The sequence below is a fragment of the Tursiops truncatus genome, chromosome 16 (genome assembly GCF_011762595.2).
Source record: "Tursiops truncatus isolate mTurTru1 chromosome 16, mTurTru1.mat.Y, whole genome shotgun sequence".
In the NCBI taxonomy this organism is placed as follows: domain Eukaryota; kingdom Metazoa; phylum Chordata; class Mammalia; order Artiodactyla; family Delphinidae; genus Tursiops; species Tursiops truncatus.
In genome coordinates, this window is record NC_047049.1 from 70,957,754 (window position 1) to 70,979,172 (window position 21,419).

Here is a 21,419-nt window from a genome sequence, read left to right on the forward strand (position 1 = left end):
CAAAGAAAGGGCTGCTAGGTGCTCACAGCTTTGTTTTGTAATGGAAAGAAGGTCGCTGATTTGGGGGCGTGATTCATTTTGGGGAAGGGGTTGTTTGGGAGTTATACTGGAGTGGGGACCTAACAGCAGTTTGAGTATACTGTGGATCTGGTGACTGTTGCAGTAGGGGATAAAGAATTTTGAGAGGAAGAATGAGAAAATACCAAAGAACCTGTTTGAAACCTGCCTTGAACAAGCAGCCTGTTGCTAAAGAAGGGGCAAGGGTGTGAGTATTGTGCTCTACCCCCAAAGCTGAAGTTGGTGTAACGGCGAGAGACTCGGAAGCCAGATAGGGTTGGCAGATTCGGCAAAAACAGACACAGGATGAGGAGTTGCGTTGATTTATTTATTTTTGGCTGCGCCCTGAGGCTTTTGGGATCTTAGTTCCCCGACCAGTGATTGAACTCAGGCCCTGGCAGTGAAAGCACCGAGTCCTAACCAGTGGACCACCAGGGAATTCCCTCAGGTCTTTCATTAGATTAGTTACGGGATAGTCTCAGAATTGCATATGTTTGTGGAGTTGAAGCTACCATCTCTTCAAATATGCTCCCTCCCTCTTTCTCTACTGTTACTTATCCTAGTCTTTAGTTAGTGGTGTGTTAACATCTTTTCATTTTCCTTGCTGAGTCGATTGATGTCTTTCACATTTGTGATCCTCTTGTTTCCTTGTGCATGTTTTAGATAAAATTATTGTATAGTTTATGAGAATTTGAATGTCTGAAGCCTTTGCTTATCGTGAGGATAGGGTAGTTAGTGTCTGTGCGTGGAATCGTAAACAGATAGTTTCTGTTAACTGATGCATAGCGGTGTGTGTCCCTTATGTGTGGTTTTGGTTTGGGAACTCAGCCTGGGGCCCTTCCACCTTTACCTTCGCTATTTCACTTGGCCATTTGTTGCTAGACATCTTTTTATGACGGTACATACATATGGTACATATGACGGTACAAAATGGTTCCGCTATGTTCCCGCCCACCCCGTGGATGTGTCATAATTCCGTCCATTTCTCCTTTTAGCTAAATGGAGATTCTGTAAGATTTCCCTGTTTTCTCATGAACCATCCCCTACGTGCCCCCTCCTCAAGCTTTGCTGTAAATATCTCTTGCGTGCTTACTCATGCGAGGTACTATGTAAGCTCTTGATGCCAATTATGTTACTTTATCTTCATAACCAACCCGGAAGGAGGTGCCGTTATTTTCACTTTACAGAGGAGAAAGCAATGGCTCCGAGAGGTCCCATGGCTTCCCTGAGGGCCACACAGCTGGAGGTGGCCATAGGCACCCTGCAAACCAGGCAGCCTGACCCCAGAGTCTGATGGTGTACGCGCAGCCGCCCCCGCCAGTGACGTTATTCAGAGCTTGGCCTGTGGACCTGTACTCTTTGTCACCGGGAGATAAGTTCTTAATCCATAATCCATGCAAGCATTTAGCAGCTTCTCTAGCAATTTCTCATTGCTCTGTATCCAAGCAAGTGACCACTGGACTTATCTTCCTGAGCCAGGCGTGGACCAGTTTGGGTGTTGTTGAATTCATGGGACGAGGCATGTCTGTGGAGCTGTGTTCTGGTCATGTCTACTAGGACATGCACAGAGGGATGTGTTGTCCCCTGCAGATGGGTGGTGAGGACGCCGTCTTTCACTGAAGCTGGATTGAGAGGCACTGTAGCTTGATGAAGCTCGGTAACCTTTAGGGTCCTTTGTAACATCAAGATTCTCTTGTCCTGAAAGTCACCCTTTGTTGCCATTTGAGCTCTTGCCCTCCAGTCCTGGAACAGTGGCCTGGGCGTAGTGTTGGGGCAGAACAGCCCAGTTGTGAGGGCTAATCATGATTCTTTTCTGGCTCCTGTGTACTTAGTGATTTGCTGGCAATACTGGAAGGAAATAAATAATATAAGTGCCTTCGTCCATCAGCTATTAATTGCTTTTACTGCAGGCTGGTATGCAGTGTGAAGGAAGCACAAAATTACCTGGTGCTTTCATAGACTAAATAGAGAGTTGTAATACTTAGGCATGTAATTGACATCACCTCCCTAGTTCTTTTTTTTTTTTTTTAAGTCACATTTTTGCTGTTTTATTTCCCTAGTTCTTCTAATAGAAGAAACGTAGGTGTGCACTTTGGGCTTGTCACAGGTATCACTTGTCACCCACCCCTGCAGTACTGGCATTTAAAGTGTTAGCCAGTGCAGGACCACTGCACCATAGTGGTTTGTGTTGATAAACCCATGGGTATGACCGATGTTCAAGCGAGTCCTATAAGAGGTGCCAGCCATCAGTCATGAGCTCTACTGAACGCCGAGCATCTCCCAGGACAATTGATATGGGCAGTGATGCACCTAATAAATATGACAGCAGAGAAAAGAACCGAGTGTTACTCGGTTGCCCTGGTGGTTTCTGCTATCCTGACAGTTTGGTTTCAGATGCTCTTTCAAACTGATGTCTTAAGATAATGAAAATTTGTACTGTAAGTGACTAAGCAACAGGGTAATAAATTTAAATAATTGGAAGAATACATTTAAATAGGTTCCTAAATTTAAGGAATTTAAATAATTAAAATAATACATAGAGCCTGCCTGGATTCTTAAGCATTAGAGCTTCAAGGTATCTTATTATTTATTATGATTTTTTGTTATTAGAGCAAGTCAGCATTCAACTTAAAAGTAATTTTTTAAAACAAATGCAAATGTGTTATCTTGGTAGGCACTTGAACTTCCTCTTGATTATATCCTTTACCCGCGCCTGCTCTGAAATAGATGGTGCCTATATTTTTTTGCTTTGGAAACTGTCCTTTTTTTTAATTCTTGACAGATGATGAGTTGCATCATTTTACATAATTTTGGTCTTGGTACTTGAATTTTCAGCAGTGCTATTGTTGAGAGAGTTTGAATTCTCCTTTCTGTACTAACCCTTGATCTCCAAAATACCACTGATAAAGAACAGAAGCACTAAACAATCACATGGGAATCTCCTGTCAAATTTGTGCCCCAGTCGTGAGAGCAGTGGGTGAGAATGATTTCCTTATCAGAAAATTGTGCCCACCTAGAGTATGGTTGCCTCAATGTGTGGTGACTCAAGAGAAAAGAATTTTTTCTAAGTGTGTGTGTGTGTGTGTGTGTGTGTGTGTGTGTGTGTGTGTGTGTTTCCCAGAGGACTTGGTAAACTGCTCCTGTCTCTCCCGTGCTCTCCCTTTCCTTTTTTTTTTTTTTTTTTAATTGGACTCTTGGAGGATGGGGGAAGAGTGATGGAGACTTGCTTTGTACTCTAGTCCTCACATCACACATCGAGTGATCCCTGCTGGGTGAGGGTCAAAGTAGCAGACACCGATAAGTGAATAAGGTTATACCAACATTCACTCTGCTTCTGAACATAGCAGTTAGAACCTTATTGAACATGAAAATATAATCATATTTTTAATTGAACTGTAGTTACTGTGTAATATTATATAAGTTGCAGGTGTACAATATAGTAACTCACAATTTAAAAAAGTTATACTCCATTTATAGTTATTATAAAATATTGGCTATATTCCCCATGTTGTACAATATATCCTTGTAGCTTATTTTATATCTGTTTGTACCTGTTACTTCCCTACTCCTCTAACGCCCCTTCCCCCTTTCCCTCACCCCACTGGTAACCACTAGTTTGTTCTCTATATCTCTAATCACAGGTTTTTTTTTTGTTTTTTTTTTGCGGTACACGGGCCTCTCACTGTTGTGGCCTCTCCCATTGCGGACGCACAGGCTGAGCGGCCGTGGCTCACGGGCCCAGCCGCTCCGCAGCATGTGGGATCCTTCCGGACCGGGGCACGAACCCGCGTCCCCTGCATCGGCAGGCGGACTCTCAACCACTGCGCCACCAGGGAAGCCCTAATCACAGGTTTTTAAAAATTTCCCCCCAGATTTTCCCAATCTTCAACTCTACAAACGTATGCAAAACAAAGAGTTCCTAAGTTTTTGCTTCACATTTTCTTTTGAGAGTTTATGGAATTATAGGCAAACCTTGATTTTAAATTTTAAAATAAATTTTAGCTTTGGAAATATAGTTTTATTTTTGAATTTGTTTAGGTATGCTGATTTTAAAGCATTGCAGATAAAAGGGAAATAGATTGATAAAACTGATGAGATTCCATGTTAGCCTGTTTTATCTTTGCTCTGTCTACCTGCCTGACCCCTAGTTCCTTGCAAATGGCACGTGGCCTGTTTTGCCGTTGTCTACCTAGCTCTTGGCTTGGGGGAAATAAATTGCAAAGGTAATTTGTTTTATGGCCTAAATAAAAAGGCCTGTTTTGGAGTTTAGGGGAAGAAAAAGCCAGGATTTAAGATTAAGATTGAGAAGATAATGCACAAAGAATGGGAAGAAGGCTGCAGGGAGAATTCCAGATGGGTGCGTCCTGCTTGTCTGTGATGCATGGTGCCTACTCTGGTTGTCAGTACACTAGAGCTGGTCTTTTAAAGATTTAATTTTTTAATTTATTTAGGCTGCATTGGGTCTTCGTTGGTGCGCTTGGGCTTTCTCTAGTTGCAGCAGGCAGGGGCTACTCTTCGTTGTGGTGCGCGGGCCTCTCATTGCGGTGGCTTCTCTTGTTGCAGAGCACAGGCTCTAGGCGTGGGGGCTTCAGTAGTTGTGGCTCGCGGGCCCTAGAGCGCAGGCTCAGTAGTTGTGGCGCATGGGCTTCGTGGCTCCGAGGCATGTGGGCTTTTCCCAGACCAGGGCTTGAACCCGTGTCCCCTGCATTGACAGGCAGATCCTTAACCACTGCGCCACCAGGGAAGCCCCTGGAGCTGGTCTTTTAACCAATTTGCTCTGGGGCTGTATTGGATGTGGCACCTTGTCTTTTGTCCTCATTTACGTGTTAATTTCTAACAGTGCCCCCTGACCAGTTGGAAAAAGGGTGAACTGGGGTTTTATGTTTCCGGGGCCTGGAGTCTTGCCCTTCAGATGTGTGGTTTTTCTCTGGGATGACAGTGGGAGGCAGAGTGACAGCCCCCGTGCTAAACCTTAGCAAAAGGAAGCCTTGAACAAAATCTGTGCCCGGCCTGCTTAACCCCTTGTTAAGCTAGAGAGGCTTTAACTAGCTTCCACAGATCAGTTCCTCACGCTGGTGGTGGGTCCTGAGAGTGGCGTTTTCTGTGAATGGGCTTTGCCTAGAAATAAGTGGCTACTCTAAAGTGGTGAAGAATTTTGTTGGCTAAAGCCCGAGTCTCTCACAACCATCACTCATTTTGGAAGGCACTTTCAGAGCAGATCTAGCTCGAACGTCGCCCTCTCCGAATCCTTTTTATTTTATTTATTTAATTTTTTGGCCGGGCCGCAAGGCATGCATGTGGGACCTTAGTTCCCTGACCAGGGATCGAACCCACGCCCCCTGCAGTGGAAGCGCGGAGTCTCAACCACTGGCCCACCAGGGAAGTCCTCCCGATCCTTTTTATAATAAATTTGCTACTTTCCCTGGGAAGAATTGCAAAGGAAACCCAATGCTCTGTGAAATACAGGGCCCTGTTAATTATTAGAGTTGTTTCCCTTAATCTAGTTATAATTCACATACCATAAAATTCACCATTTTCAAGTGTACAGTTCGCTGACTTTTAGTATATTCACCAGGTTACATAACCCTGTTAGCACTGTCTAATTCCACACCATTTTCGACACCCCAGAAGAATCCCTGTACTCAGAAGCAGTCATTCCCCGTTCTCCCACCTCCACCCCTCCCAGCCCCTGGCAACTACTAATCTATTTTCTATCACAGAGTTTTGTTTTATATTACACTGAGACCTGTTACCCCTGTAACTTAATGATTGGATGAAATATGGGAAGGGTGAGGGGCCGAGGTGGAAGTTTCATGAATAAAACCCTTAGGGCCTGGCCTCTTATTCTCAGCTTCTCACTTCTGGGTCCTTGTGCACAGGGGGAGGTGGTCTGCTGGGCCTCTGAGTCTGGTTCTCTGTTACTGTCTGTGGGTAAATTTCCCAGTCATTGAACATAGGGAGTGCCTGGTAATAGGCAAGAAGTTGAGTCTGACTTGATAACGAAATGAATTTATGGCAAACCTGTTGAAATCTAAGTGCACAGTCACCTGCAAAGGCATTACAGTTCCCCTCCCTACCATTTTTGTCCTGTAGCTTTTAGAATAATCAGAATTCAAATCATATAGAACTTTGTCAGTCAAAACCAGAAAAACAGGTAGCTCAGACATTGCGGGCTTGGATATGTGTGTCAGATATGCCTGAAAGAAATGCTTTGGGTTCCTGCCCATTGCACTAGGATGAGATCTTGAGGTCTGAGAGTTTTGAAGCCGAGTTGGAGGTTAATTTAAAGGGGAGGGGGGAAGTGCCAGTCCTGGGCAGTGTTCCCTTGACCATGGAGTAAGGAGTATGACCTTGAGAAGTGCTAACGAATTACGGAGTGTGTAAGGGCCTGGGCACCTAGGGCCTGCTCCCCGCATGTGCTTGGCTGGTCATAAAGCCTTATTAGCCTAGTGATGTGTTCTTTGCTGTTCACATCTCCCGGCCTATCCCAAAATGCTGTCTTAAAGAACTGGACTGCAACACCTCCTCCTGAAGTTTCCATTTTCTACGTAGCTCTGTTTTTCAGTCTAAGTACTACATACACGTGGCTTTCTTTGGTAGGTTTGCTTGGCAGGCAGTTCAGGCCCTGGCTTCCTTCTCTCTGCTGCTATCATGGGGAGCAGGGAGGATGGGCTCCCCAGAAATCAGGGCTCTAGGGGGCCCTGGGTGTCGGGGAAGTCAGTGCGTATGTACAGAAATCCAAACCAGCTGAGTTGGGAGTGGTTGGCGGACCTTTTACAGTAAAAGGTGGTAACTGTTTAATGTAGGTGCCCTTTTGTCTCCTGCCCTCTAGCTCTCTTGTATTATTGTAAGTGACAGGTACTGGAGGCTTGGAATTGATGCAGTTCTCCCTTCCTGGACTTGCCAGATGAAACAGGAATGCATTATTGGGGATTAACACATCAAAATGTTGCAGTTTAAAAAGTACTTTGAATAGAGTTGAGTCCATTTGAAAGAAGTACCCTTTTTCTGAAAAGATTAATTTCCTTCAAGGATGGCTGGTTTTTCTGTTTATTCTGTTAGAACATAGGTGGTGGAAGGGATCTGCAGAAAAATATTTTCGTCTCCATGGAATTATGCCTGACCCCCTTTTCTTCTGTTTTTAATGCTCAGTAATGCCTGTCCGTGCCCTCACCTCCAGAAAATTCCCAGTAGGGAAATAAATAAGTGAAAAATGACACTCTCATCCGTCCTTACCCTTCACTCCCTGGATTCTTGCTGCTTTGCAGTTAACTACTTTTTAGCCTTCCAGCAACTATTCAACGAACATGTAAATTAATCTATGTCTATCTGTATTGCTTTTTAAATTGCATACTGAAACCCTTTCAGTAACATCTTAAAGAGATGACATGATTTTACGATTTCACTTTTAAGCGAGAGGTACTTCTCTGCTTCAGTAAAAATGTTGCCTAGATATTTTACCTCTGAACCTTTGGGATGTGGAGAGTTGTAGAGAGTTGTCATGAATCGATGCATATACCCCAGTACTGGACCCGTCTGCCCTATGCAAGAAGAAGCTTTCTGTAGTCTGGTGATTGACTTGGGATGGCTTCTAAAACTTGCAAAACAACCTTTGTTAATTTCTTTGGAATATCTCTTTAAGAAGAGGGGCCATGCGTAACACAGGGAGGCCCTTTGGGGTAACATTTACTTTTATGGCTGCTACTGAGTTCCTCTGTTTTGTGCTTCTTGGGGTATATTGGTTCACAGTTAAAAATAGAGCTCTAATTAAAATGGGTGCCCTCTCTGGAAATAAGAACTATATTTCAATTAGTAAATTCCTGTTTCCTTAACATATTTTTTTGTTCTCTTTTTTATTTTAACAGCAAGCCCGGGCTGAGCAGGAAGAAGAATTCATCAGTAACACTTTATTCAAGAAAATTCAGGCTTTGCAGAAGGAGAAAGAAACCCTTGCTGTAAATTATGAGAAGGAAGAAGAGTTCCTCACTAATGAGCTCTCGAGAAAATTGATGCAGGTAAATTACCTTTTCTCCCCTCTCCTCTTCCCTGCCTGTTTTCTGCTCTAGGAAATAAATGACTTTGATACAGCACTTTGCTTGAAACGTTTGCTGATGAGGTTGTAGCTAAAATTCTTTAGGGATTAAAAATACCTAGTAAAGATGGCAGCAGTGTAATACTCAAGACTGTGCTTCTGCTTAGGTAAGGTAAGATATTTTATACCCTGAGCATTTCAAGAAACTGCTGATAAGCCCGAGGTCTTAGCGCAGGAGTAAATGCTGTATGCAGTATTTTGGAATTATGAGGATTAACACCAAATATGAGATTTCTTTTCCTGTAATGTTGAATCTGTAATGAATACATAAACATTTTTGGCAAGCAGAGTGGGTCTTTTGCACGAATATATGAGGACACAAAGGGAAATGTCAATTTGGGGGGGGGGGAAAGATATGTATCTGTGATAGTTAAAATTTTACACAATCGTGTTCACATGGGTGAGTAATATGTTACTGAGCAAATAACAAATTGAAACTTAACATTTATCGCTAATGGTGTACAGAAGACAACACACAAAACATATAGAAGTTTTGATGTTTCTAGTTCAGAGATTCTCCTCCTCCCCTTCCTGTTTGGTTTGGTTTTCCTCGAAGCTTACTAGTAAAGTACAAAAGTAGAATTTGTTTAGGGCAAATATTTTGCGGTGTGTTTAATGTGAACTTGAGAATAAGTAGGACACTGAGTTTTCATTATTTAACAAAGCGTGTCCAAAAGAGTGGGCAGGTATAAAATTTTCCGAGGAGGACCACAATTACCATTTTGTCAGATGGCTGTAAAAGGTAGGAACACTCCCTTGTATTTTCTATTCACTGGTATTACTAACAATTTCACTCATTAATTTGATTGAAATACATATTTTAGTGAGATTACAACACAAGGATATTTGGGACTTTTAAAAAACTTCCTAAATTCTTCTCTTACCTTCTAACATATAAAATATTAGAAGAGAAGACCAGAAACCTTAGTGTTAAGACCATGCAATGGTCCAGGCAAGTTTTATCCCATCTTTCTTTTCTTCTCATTTTCCTACCTAATTACGGAATAAAGATACCATTGCAGTCTCGTACAAAATTTGGTTTATGTGGTAGCTGATGGAATGTGAAGGATAGAGGTACCCAGGCATTATTGTCTAGCAGAGATTTATGGTGAAATTTCTGCATTGAAACTGTATTCTGATTTAGACAAAAAACGAGGAAGAAGGTTAGTTTGACCTTTGACTCTACCTCACCTTGGCGGCATTAGACGAATTATTCTGCATGTTGCTTCTAGAAATAGAAGGATGCGATCGATTATCGTTTGCTCTTCTGAGTTTAGTGTGTAATCAGGTGTCCTAATTTTTAACACTTTAAGAAACATTTTTTGGTTTTCAACTTGCATAGTCGTTGGTATTTGGAGTCTGATTAAAGTACATTATAAAGCAGTCAAAACCTAGCCAGATTATACTCCTTTTCTCTGGGAAGACTTATTTTCATCGTGAGTGGTCTGTAGCGTGTGGTTTATAACTAATCGCTCATTCACTTATTATCATGACCCACCTACTTTCCAAGGACATGGATGTCCCTTAAAATAAGCTGCTGAATAGAGTGAAAGCACAAGAGACACGTGCAACGAAAAGGAGGTTAGTTATAGAAATATACTTGGCATAAGGAGGTTTGAACGTAAAATTTAAGCTCTGAGCATCCTATAAATAAAGCTATAACTTGGAAAAACATAGTGATTTTTTTCACAATTCTTACATTAAAAGAACTAGTTTTACTTGGTCAAGAGAAAAAAATTTTCATATATTAAAAACTTAAATTTTTTTGAGGGGCATGGATCTTTCTAAAGATACTGAATAATAAACAAACTGAACAACACAAGAAACTGTTCTTGCGCAAAGTAGTCTGTCATGTGGAGCGCTTGTCTTCACATGGCCGGGTCTTACGTTTGCCCTCAGTCAAAACAAAGCGTCCGGTAGAAGGGTGTGAGTCTATTGTTTCGGGAGCTCTAGGTGGGTCTGTAGCTCGTCAGTGGTCTCACTGTCGAATCTGGACAAATGGATGGTCAGCACGTCTCTGAGACAATCTCTCATGAATCTCAGCTTGGTTCTTACGCCATATATATTTTTTGTTTTTGTAGTAAAATATAAATAACATAAACAAACAAAACAAAATTTGCCTTCTCAACCATTTTTGAGTGTATAATTCAGTGGCAATAAGGATTGTACACTCACATTGCTGTGCAACGATCACCACCATCCATCCCCAGAACTTTTTCAAACTGAAACTCTGAACCCATTAAAAAATAACTCCTCATTCCCCACACCTGGTTCTTCCTTTTGAAAGGACACGGTTGGCAGGTAGTTTGAGGTTGAGGTCTCTGGCAAGTTCTGGAGCTATGTCTGTTATGTGGCATGGTAGGTGATCTCTCACTTTAGACACCAGATAGCACAGCATGCCATTTTGTGGTAAATACCCGAGAATCCCTCTTCCCGTTGGCCAGTTGGAAGGATCTTGTATAGATGCAGGGAAGAAGAGCTGTAGGCCTACTGTACGCATCCCCGAGGCTTTCCTGAAGGATTTCAGCCAGTCCTTTGTTGAAGGCTCACATCTTCTGCCACCCAGTATGGTAGAACTCATCTCCATATGGAAGATTTTTAGAGTAATTGGTATCAGTTTCCAACGGTGTAATTACTTCATTAAGACTCTCTAGGGGGCTTCCCTGGTGGTGCAGTGGTTGAGAGTCAGCCTGCCGATGCAGGGGACGTGGGTTCGTGCCCCGGTCCGGGAAGATCCCACATGCCGCGGAGCGGCTGGGCCTGTGAGCCATGGCCGCTGAGCCTGCGCGTCCGGAGCCCTGTGCTCTGCAATGGGAGAGGCCACGGCAGTGAGGGGCCCGGGGCGGGGCGGGGGGAGACTCTCTAGGATGCTTGCTTCTGGATAAGACCTTGTTATGATAGCCTACTAAGAGAACCTGTGTTGCAGGTGACACTGATGGACAAAGAAGTAAATTGACCTGTTCACCACGGAAGTGTTTAGCATTTTTCACCCAAAGGCTGCTTAGAGGCTGTTTATGAAACAATTTTGGTTTTGTCATTTGTTCTATGGCTATTGTCTCCGATAGTGATTGAGCAGTGCTTTTATGTGCATTTCAAAGGAATTCTTTGGTCCTGAGAACAAAATGAGATTATTACTTTAGAGGAGATACCTCCCTTCCCATCTGCTATGATAGAGGTGGTATCTAATACCTTTAAAAACTGAATCAAGTTTATTTAAGTGTAGATGAGTGGAAATCCCTTTGCCCTTTTAGAAGGTCAAGTTTGGAAGATAGCTTCAATGGCTCCAAATATGTTAAACCTGCCTGAAACAAACAAAAACACACACACAGACAAAAGCATGCAGCTTCCCTCCCTTGTTTTTGTATATATCTGCAAGATAGTTACTTTGATTTTGTGAACACTCTCGTCTGAAAGATCTGCATACTTCTGAGCCCAGACCATGGGATTGATTGACCTGATTGGTGAAAAGTCTGAAAAAGAGCCTTCTAGTCTAATGCCAAGCCTACTTTAGAACTAAATTCAGCCCTGGAATGCCTTGAAGAGAGGTTTTAGTTTAATCATAATTTGTAATTAAAATTTATAAGAAATGTTTTATGAGCAGACTCTTCAGAAGAATTTGATATATAATACTTATGTTAGAAAAAAAGTCTGAAAGACTATTCTCTGAAACGTTAGCTGTAATTATACTTGGGTGCTGAGCTTATAGGTTATGTTAATTTTCTTTTTTTTTTGGTCTATAAAACTTTTTTTATACAGCAGGTTTTTATTAGTTATCTATTTTATACATATTAGTGTATAGGTGTCAATCCCAATCTCCCAGTTCATCCCACCACCACCAGCCCCCCCATGTTAATTTTCTTATGCTCCTTCTCATTTTATAGAAAGCAATGTGCATTACTTTTGCAATCGGAAAATATCTTACTTCCTAAAAAGGAAATTTAAAAATGCTGATGCCTGTTTTGTCCTTACCTTTTGAAACCTCCTTCTGTGTCACTGACTTCTAGAGCTCACAGTCCTGCAGTTGCTACTGAACCAAACTTTAGTCTGCTTACCTGATGCGCAAAAAAGCTAGTCCACTGATACCGGGTTGTGGTGAAGGAAAGTACAGCGTTTATTGCAGGGCGCCAAGCAAGGAGAACAGCCAGCTTGTGCTCAAAAGACCTGAACTCCCCAATGGCTTTTAGGGAAGAGTTTTTAAAGACGATGTGAGAGGAGAGGGTTACAAGGTGCATGATCAGCTCATGCACAATTCTCTGGTTGGTTGATGGCGAGGTAATGGTGATGTTTCAGGAATCTCAGTCATCAACCTTCTGGTTCCAACTGGTCTGGGGTCTATGTGTGCTGGTGGTCAGCATGCAGCTAACTTCTTCTACCTGGTGGGGGTTTTAGTATCTGCAAAACAACTCAAGGATATGGCTTAGGATATTATTTATAGCCCTTGAAGAGGAACTAAAGATCCTTGACTTTGTTTTATGGCTAAACTATAATTATTCTGTCTTGCTTGACTGTTTTCTCACTTCTCTGATTAAATTTGCTCTTTGGAACTCAGAGAAGGCCAAGGAGGCTAAAGCTTTGCTACAAACCAAGAGGCAGGGGTTCCAGCAGGGACGGGGGGTAGGATGGAGATCTCTCCCTGGTAAGGCCCTGAAGGGTCCTACTTGGTTTCACTATCATAGTTGCATCTGTTTGTCATGGACAGCAATGCACAGGAGCTCTTGCAAAGTCAGGGCTCATTTTGCAGTGATGGAAGATTCTGGACTGCCCAAATCATTACGAGCTAGCATAAACAGAATGCTCTAACGATTGGCTTAACTGTCTTGTCACTCTTGATATGATTCATTCCATTGGCCCCTCAGTCTTAAAACTTAGAAAAAAAAATCCTTAATTCCGCTGCCTGTTAACCACCAACCACCCATCACCAGTGCCAACTGGAAGATCTGTTGTTGCTGAGAGTGATAGTGGTTTTAGCCCTCGTGGATTTTCTCCTCAGTTTTTTGTAAGCCCAAGGCATCAGGTTCACTTCCTGCTCTTGGGAAGCCCTGTTCAGTTGTGGCCTACACTCTTCTCAACCAATACCACTGCCAAAGGGTAATGAATATTTTTTTAATCTTTTTTTTAAAAGGCTGGAACAGGAGTGAGATAAGAGTATGAGGTATTATATGTATCTCTGAATCTTTTCCCTATAATCCAGTATTCAAATTTTAGACCTTAAAATAACAGATAGGTTTGTAGTTTTTTTCTTTTGATTCACACTTGAAATTGGATCTGGTCCTCAGAAAATAATGCCACTATAGCTATAATAGAAATTATTGTACTCATTTTCTTATGGGGGAGGCACATTCTTATTGATGGTTGAAAGCACTCACGAATAAAGGTTTCCTGGATTTCTTGTTAAGTGGCATGGCTTATTTTTACCATTATCGACTTGCTCCCTGAGGTGAAAATGCCTCCTGGAATTAAAGCAGTCGCAGTTTCCTAGCATCCATGGAAAGATGATATATGGAGGGAAGGAAGGAAGCTGTGGGCAAAAACCACCGCTGAAGCTGCCAGTACCAAATGATGTATTGCCGAGCAGTTCAGAGTGAAACTGAGAGGAAGGATTTCAGTAAGTCCCCAAATCTGCCTATTCATCTAGGCAAAGGCTTACCTTCATTTTCCTTCTCCCTCTCCTCCCCTCAGTCTGGAGAAGTAGTTTCTTCTTCCAATACCAAGTGAATGGATGCAGGATTTTTCTGCAGCGTGCACTTCCCTAGCCCCTGCGAGGCTGTGTCTCTGGGCAGCTGGAGTGTCCTCAGGCATTAGAAGTGAGTGTAGACCCCCAGTTCCCTTCTCAAGCCTGTACACCAGAATCTGAAGCTGCCTTTTTTTTTTTTAATATCTTTATTGGAGTATAATTGCTTTACAATGGTGTGTTAGTTTCTGCTTTATAACAAAGTGAATCAGCTATATGTATACATATATCCCCATATCTCCTCCCTCTTGTATCTCCCTCCCACCCTCCCTGTCCCCCCACTCTGTGTTGTCACAAAGCACCGAGCTCATCTCCCTGTGCTCTGCGGCTGCTTCCCACTAGCCATCTATTTTACATTTGGTAGTGTGTATATTATCAGTGCTACTCTCTCACTTCATCGCAGCTTCCCCTGTGTCCTCAAGTCCATTCTCTACGTCTGTGTCTTTATTCCTGTCCGGCCACTAGGTTCATCAGTACTGTTTTTTAAGATTCCATATATATGTGTTAGCACACGGTATTTGTTTTTCTCTTTCTGACTTACTTCACTCTATATGACAGACTCTAGGTCCATCCGTGAGGCTCCCTTTTTTTACTTCAAGTTCTCCAAGTCACTAAGACGGCAGTGCAGTGATTTTGTTTGTTCAGGCAGCAAAATCACATGTCAGGGTGATAAATATGTATGGAACTCTGTTTAGTTCATTTTAAAGGCACCGAGGCTAACACTGCCATTGCATCCATTCAGGTGAAAACTTGTTCCCTGATGGCAGGGGGGAAGAGACCTTGAAATATGTTCTTCATTAAGCTGGCTCGGCCAGTGGCCCTCTTGGCTTTTAGTTTTTCAGGGCTATTAAGGCTGAGCAGGAAAATTGGCCATCACCTAATAGCTAACAGAACATTTGGGGCAAAGCTGGGTTTTCTGGTTGTTGTTGTTTTTCGTTCCAAATTATCTGAACCTCAGCTTTGTGTGTTCTTTGTTTCTTTTCACGGAGCAAGGGGCGTATACATTGTGTTCCCAATGCATCTGCAAAAGGCTTCTGGGATGTTTTCATTGCATTTTAAATGCTGCAACCACCAGAGGGCAAATTATAAGCCCAAACTTTCCTGTTAGCAGCATGCCAGAAATCTCTCAGTCTAACATAATTTGCACTGTGATTAGAAAATACACTAAATTTGATGCAGTTCTTTAGTCTTCAGAAATCACTGAGTTTTTTTTCAAAGTGTGTGCATGTGTGTTGTCGTTACGGCCGGAGTTAATGTGCCAGCCTCCCCAAAGTGTAAGGGCAAGGGCAAGGGCAAGGGCAAGGGCAAGGGCTTAGAAGCCTCCCAGGCTGACTTCTTTGATGAAATACGGGAAAGTGCGGGTAGGAAATAAAGGTAGAAGGAAAAGGAAATTAAAAATAATGAGGTGGGCTTCCCTGGTGGCGCAGTGGTTAAGAATCCGCCTGCCAACGCAGGGGACACGGGTTCAATCCCTGGTCCGGGAAGATCCCACATGCCGTGGAGCAGCTAAGCCCGTGCGCCACGACTACTGGGCCTGCGCTCTAGAGCCTGCGAGCCACAACTACTGAAGCCTGCGTGCCTAGAGCCCGTGCTCCGCAATGAGAGAAGCCACCGCAATGAGAAGCCCGCGCACCGCAACAAAGAGTAGGAAGAGTAGGCCCCGCTCGCCCCGCAACTAGAGAAAGCCCCCGCGCAGCAACAAAGACCCAAAGCAGCCAAAAGTAAATAAATTAAAAATAAATAAATAAATAATAAGGTGAAGCTGGAGTGAGAGCTTGCTTTCTTCACCAGGATAGGGGTAAGCATTGTTATTTCTAATTGAAAAGGTGAATCTTGGTGTTTGAAGGATACTTGGCTCCACTGTAAATGGACTTGAGCTATCACTGGAAACACTTTTCAAATGATTTCAAAACTACAGTTATAAATGTTGCAACGTTTTGCATTTATTGGGTAAATTTTTTTTTCATTTTCAAAACAGTTTACACTCAGCCCAGTTAGTAATTACCTTAAAATACAGAGTTATATCCTGCTGCTAATTATCTTTACTTTCCTTTTTCCTCTTTATTCATTAACTGGATAAGAAAGATGGGGCTTTTTATTTTAATTTACAGTAAGGTCTCAGCTTAGAATGAATTCTTTCTTTGGGCTAAATACTCTCTATTCCTCAAAGAAGAAAAGGCTAGTTTTTACGAAATGGATTTTTTTTTGCAGGTTAACTCTAGAGCCTAAAGGACGTCTTTATCTTATTTGTGGAGCATCTTTTTTAAACCTCCCTCCCAGATTTCTTTAAAGGTGTTAATGCTTTTTTTTTTTTTTTTTTTTTTGCGGTACGCGGGCCTCTCATTGTTGTGGCCTCTCCCGTTGCGGAGCACAGGCTCCGGACGCGCAGGCTCAGCGGCCATGGCTCCCAGGCCTAGCCGCTCCGCGGCATGTGGATCTTCCCAGACCGGGGCACGAACCCATGTCCCCTGTATCGGCAGGCGGACTCTCAACCACTGCGCCACCAGGGAAGCCCTAAAGGTGTTAATGCTTTAAGCAGCATGATGCTACTGGGAATCTAGGAAACTCAGACTTAGCCCCTTAAGTATTGTGAGTGGACGGGAAGCCCCATGTACTGGAACCCTCCGCTCAGAGGTGAGAGCTTGTCCTTGGTGTTGAGGATGCTGACAAGAAAGCAACATTTAAAAAATAATTAATTTTCTGGAAGGGCCTACCTATTTTTTTCCCTTGCAAAAGTTATATACGCCTTTCCCTTTAGAAAATGACAGGTTCAACAGTTCAGGCAAACCTCACCGAGGATAAACGACAGAACTAACAAGATCATGAAGAACTGTTGGAGATCTGGGGAGGGTAGGAACTGAGAAGGAGACCCAGCACCCAAGCCTCCTTTTGTCCTGAGCACATTTGCTATTTATTCGTTACAGAACAGCCAAGAAACTGAATTGTGCTTTTGACAGTTGTGTGGAGCTGGGGTTACAGAAGTCAGAACACGGGGCTGGCCACAGGTGAGGACAAAGAAAAGTCACCCCCACTTTAAGCTGGAATCATGAAGAGCTACACCCTCAGGACCAGAGTGAACCAGTTTTGCATCATCTGGGTGAGCTAGAGAGCTAGCTTTGGTTTAGGCTTAAGGTAGACCCAGACCTCTGGTGCCTGGCAGAAGAAAATGGAATTTTCTGGAGGAAGGTACCATCACCCTAGGCCACAGGTTTCACCTACAAATAAAATTTTATTGAATTTTGGGTGCATTTTGAGGGACTATCCTTACAGGACTTTAGGAGAGATTAGAAGTGGGTGTGAGTCAAAGACAGGATCATGGAAGACTTTGGTTTTGGCCTCCATGACTGGAAGAACAGAGTTCTTTCCCACCATTTAAGGTGGAAAAGATGGCAAGTGGAGTAGACTTGGAGTGGCAAGGTCAGAAGTGCAGTTGAGATGTCTAGACATCCAAATGTAAGTAACAAATAGGCAGGTTCTCTCAACAAGAGAAGTCTGGGCTAAAGATATGAATTTGGGAGTGTTGTTATTAATTAATTAATGCCTGGAGAAGAAGACCAAAGACACAGGAGATCACGTAGAGAGACTGCAAGGACAAGCCAGAGTGGAGGAAGGTATTATCGACATATGTAACCAACACAAAACTACAAATCAGCAAGAAAAACAGACAATACCAAAGAGAAATGGCTAGAGACTTGAACTGGTTCTTCATATAAACAGGTAGCTAAATGGCCAGTAACCATATGGAAGGGTACCCAACCCAATTAGTAATCAGGAAAGGTGAAATAAACCACAGAAAGAAAGATATTACTAGAGAATCCCCATGCGTACCGTCAGAGAATGGAAATAGTTTCAACCATTTAAAAATAATTTGGCATTACCTAATGAAGTTGGAAATATTCATTGTCTTTAACCCAGCACTTCCACCCCTAGGTATATCTTACAGTGTTTGCACGTGTGCATCAGATGTGTAGAAGAATGTTCTTTGTGACATTTGTTCATAATAGTGAAAAACTAGAAATGACCTAAATACCCATCATCTGTAGAGTGGATAAATTTTGATATACTCATCCAATGGGATATTATCAGGCAATAAAAATACACACCTCAGCTATACTCAATAACAGGGGTGAATGAAATCAGAATTTCATTTAGCAGAAGGTGCTAGACAAAAAAGAATATAAAATCAAGCAAAAACTAATGCTTAGAAAGAATAGTAAAATCTTCTAAGATAAAAGGTGCAAAGAAGTGAATACGATAAGAATCAGGAGAGCATTTACCTCTAGGGGATAGAGGATGTGATCTGGAAGGGATGCACTGGGCTTTGGGGTGCTGGCGATGTTATATTTCTTGATTTGGGGCCATATATATATATATTAATATACACCAGTGGTATCCTTTCTACTTGCCTGGTTATTTTGCTCATCCGGAGGCTTAATCTAGGGGGAAAGAGTCTGTAGGAAGTGAGGTCATTCATTACCATTCATCCAGTCAGTATTTGCATAGATAAGACATTTTTCTAGATGCTCTAGGGTAGAGTTGAGCAAATCCTGGTCACTGCTGTTCACAGAGCTCACAGTGCTGTCAGGGTGATTGAGAGTGCACCCAGGTGCTCAAGGGTGGCAGCACACATCAGGGATAAGAATAAAGGCTTTGAAGCCAGAAGCCGGTATTTTAAGCCAGGATCTACCTGTTACCAGCTGTGTGACTCTGGGCAGCTTACCTCATTTCTCGAAGCTGCGGCTTCATAATGTGCAAGATGCAGACGGTAGTATCTACCACAGAGTTAGAAATAGTAAGTGCATTGATGTGCATGAAGTGCTTGCTCCATAGTAACTAGTGCCTTGAAGTGTTAGCTGCTTTTTGAAGTAACTCAGAGAAAGGATATGAAACCACCATGAACAAGACGTGGAGGTGCACCGGAAGCACACTGCGCTCATCCCAGCCTGAAGAGCGGGGAGTGTACGTGATGCTGAGGGCGTATGGGAAGGAGCTGTGGGAGTTTCAGAAAGTTGGAGGGAGGGGTCCAGGTACCCTAGTCAGAGGGCAGTGTGACCAGGGCTGTGGGCTCGGGGTGCAGCAGCTTGTGTTAACGTAGTCCTGTGTGACCGGCGGGGCTTGTGGTCTGGAAGCCCCTGGGCTGGAGTGGTCTGTAGACACGTTTGCCTGGGATCATAGGCTTCTTTTTTTTTTTTTTTTTTTTTTTGCGGTACGCGGGCCTCTCACTGTTGTGGCCTCTCCTGTCGCGGAGCACAGGCGCCGGACGCGCAGGTTCAACAGCCATGGCTCACGGGCGCAGCCGCTCCGCGGCATGTGGGATCTTCCCGGACCAGGGCACGAACCCGCGTCCCCTGCATTGGCAGGCGGACTCTCAACCACTGCGCCACCAGGGAAGCCCATAGGCTTCATTTTTTTAAATGTGTTTTTTCAGGGAAAGAGTCTTTAGAAGAAGACACGAGCTGTGCCTCTAACTGCAGTTAGTACCACTCTCTGTGCTGAGACCCATCATTCTTTGTTTGCCAGATGCCTGGACCCTGAAGGCATTAACGTTTATAAACCTTAGACTGTCACTTGGGTTGAGTGTGAAAGTAGCATGAGGAGACCATGGGAAACTTGCATGGGGAGTGGATCGTGGGAGGAGTTGAACGTCATACCAGTGAGTTTGGACTTACTCTGCAGGTAGTAGGGAGCCATTGCAAGGTTTTGAGCAGGGTGTTGAATGCATAGAAAACTCTATTAGTTTAGTCTAGCATGATCTACACTGGACCTGGGGGCATCCATTAGGAGGCTTTGGCGGTGGCCCGGTGAAAAGGAATAAAAGACTTGAACTAGAGCACAGAAAGCACAGGGTATATTTGACAGCTGTTCTGGGGGCTGACTTAATGCCATTTGGTAACTGATGAGGTGTGTGTTGAATGAGAATAATAGTACCAGTGACAGAAGGAGGAAGGAGGTGGGCATAAGTGTGGGCCCAGGAGGCATTTAGTGGTGAGGCACTGAGTTTGAGGTGGGAGGCAGACTTTCTGCTCAGCAGAACGGTTTAGAGTTGGCTAAGAGACTCAGTGTTGTGAGAGAGTTCTGAACTTTTTTCTCAAAGGCCATGTTAACTGCATGATACAGTAGGTCCTCTACATGCAAACGAGTTCTGTTCCGAGAGCGCGTCTGTAAGTCCAATTTGTTCGTTAGTCCAACAGAGTTAGCCTAGGTACCCAACTAACACAATCGTCTATATAGTACTGTCACACAAATAATATTAATGCATAAAAAACAAACACAAAAAAGAAAACATTTTTAATCTTACACTTCAGTACCTTGAAAAGTACAGTAGTACTAGCTATATCACTGCTGCTTTTTTTTTTTGCGGTACGCGGGCCTCTCACTGTTGTGGCCTCTCCCGTTGCGGAGCACAGGCTCCGGACGCACAGGCTCAGCGGCCATGGCTTACGGGCCCAGCCGCTCCGCGGCCTGTGGGATCTTCCTGGACTGGGGCATGAACCCTTGTCCCCTGCATCGGCAAGTGGACTCTCAACCACTGCGCCACCAGGGAAGCCCTATCACTGCTGCTTTTACACTTGCTTCCGGACATCCTGGGCTTGAAATAAAGATACTGTACTACTGTACTCTATACAGTACTTACAATAAAGTACACAAAAGCACAACCAATCGCAGAGGATGCGCGTACATGACAATGTACGCCAGACACGTGAACTAACTTACGTGATTGGATGTGTCGAACGCACGTTCGCATCTTTGAAAGCTTGCAACTTGAAGGTTCGTGTGTAGGGGATTTACTGTAATTGTTTATGACAGTCCAATGACTTAATGTGGTCACTGTCCTATGGTGGGCTTTACTTGGTCCAGTGCAAGTGGCCCATAGTCCTTGGTGGTTGTCAATAAACCAGGCACGTTGGTTGCAGAACTGTGGGTGGTACACAGAGAGAATGATTAGTGTTGACTAGTGAAAACAGAGGTGGGGGCATCTTGGGTTTATCCTCAAGTTGCACTGAGAAGGGTGGGTCCCGGGGCTGGTGGCCGGAAGGCATGCCTCATTTGGCACTGGCTGGATTGACAAGAAGCCCAGACACACTTGCAAACACACTTCGCCCAGCCTGGGATTTGGCACACCTGCTGTGTGCTGAGTGGGTGGCCTGACTCATCCATGTGCACCTGCAGTGGTGCCTTCACCTGCTGGAGAGAATTTTTGCCCAGAAGAAAAGCCATTCAGTGAAGAGTGCTTGAATCTCCGATATAAGAAGCCTGGTTTACTGAAGTGGCTCCAGAAAGCTTTTGTAAATTATGAGAAAGACAACAATTATTGGTAATTCACTGATGCTTAAGGCTTGCCTGTTTTTAGATCAACTTAATGCTATACTTGTGCTTTTTAATGGGCTGGAAATTGGCTTTGGGACTCCATATGTGAGTGGATACAGTCAAAAAATGCTCATGTTTGAGTACTTAGAATTTTACAGGTTTGCAGTTGTATTTTTGCTTATAGCTTTTTCACTTATGTTAATATATTTTTCTTGCTGAATCCTAAGGAAC

General features: G+C 43.4%; 1 protein-coding gene across 4 annotated transcripts in view; it reads left to right on the plus strand.

The window, feature by feature from the left end:
- Nucleotides 1-21,419, plus strand: part of CCDC6 (coiled-coil domain containing 6) — a 119,389-nt gene that overhangs the window by 46,221 nt on the left and 51,749 nt on the right. For all 4 annotated transcript variants that reach the window (XM_019935872.3, XM_019935873.3, XM_019935871.3 and 1 more), the window contains exon 2: nt 7,923-8,072. In XM_019935872.3, coding sequence (XP_019791431.2) covers nt 7,923-8,072 — 150 coding nt within the window. The remainder of the gene's footprint in view (nt 1-7,922; nt 8,073-21,419) is intronic.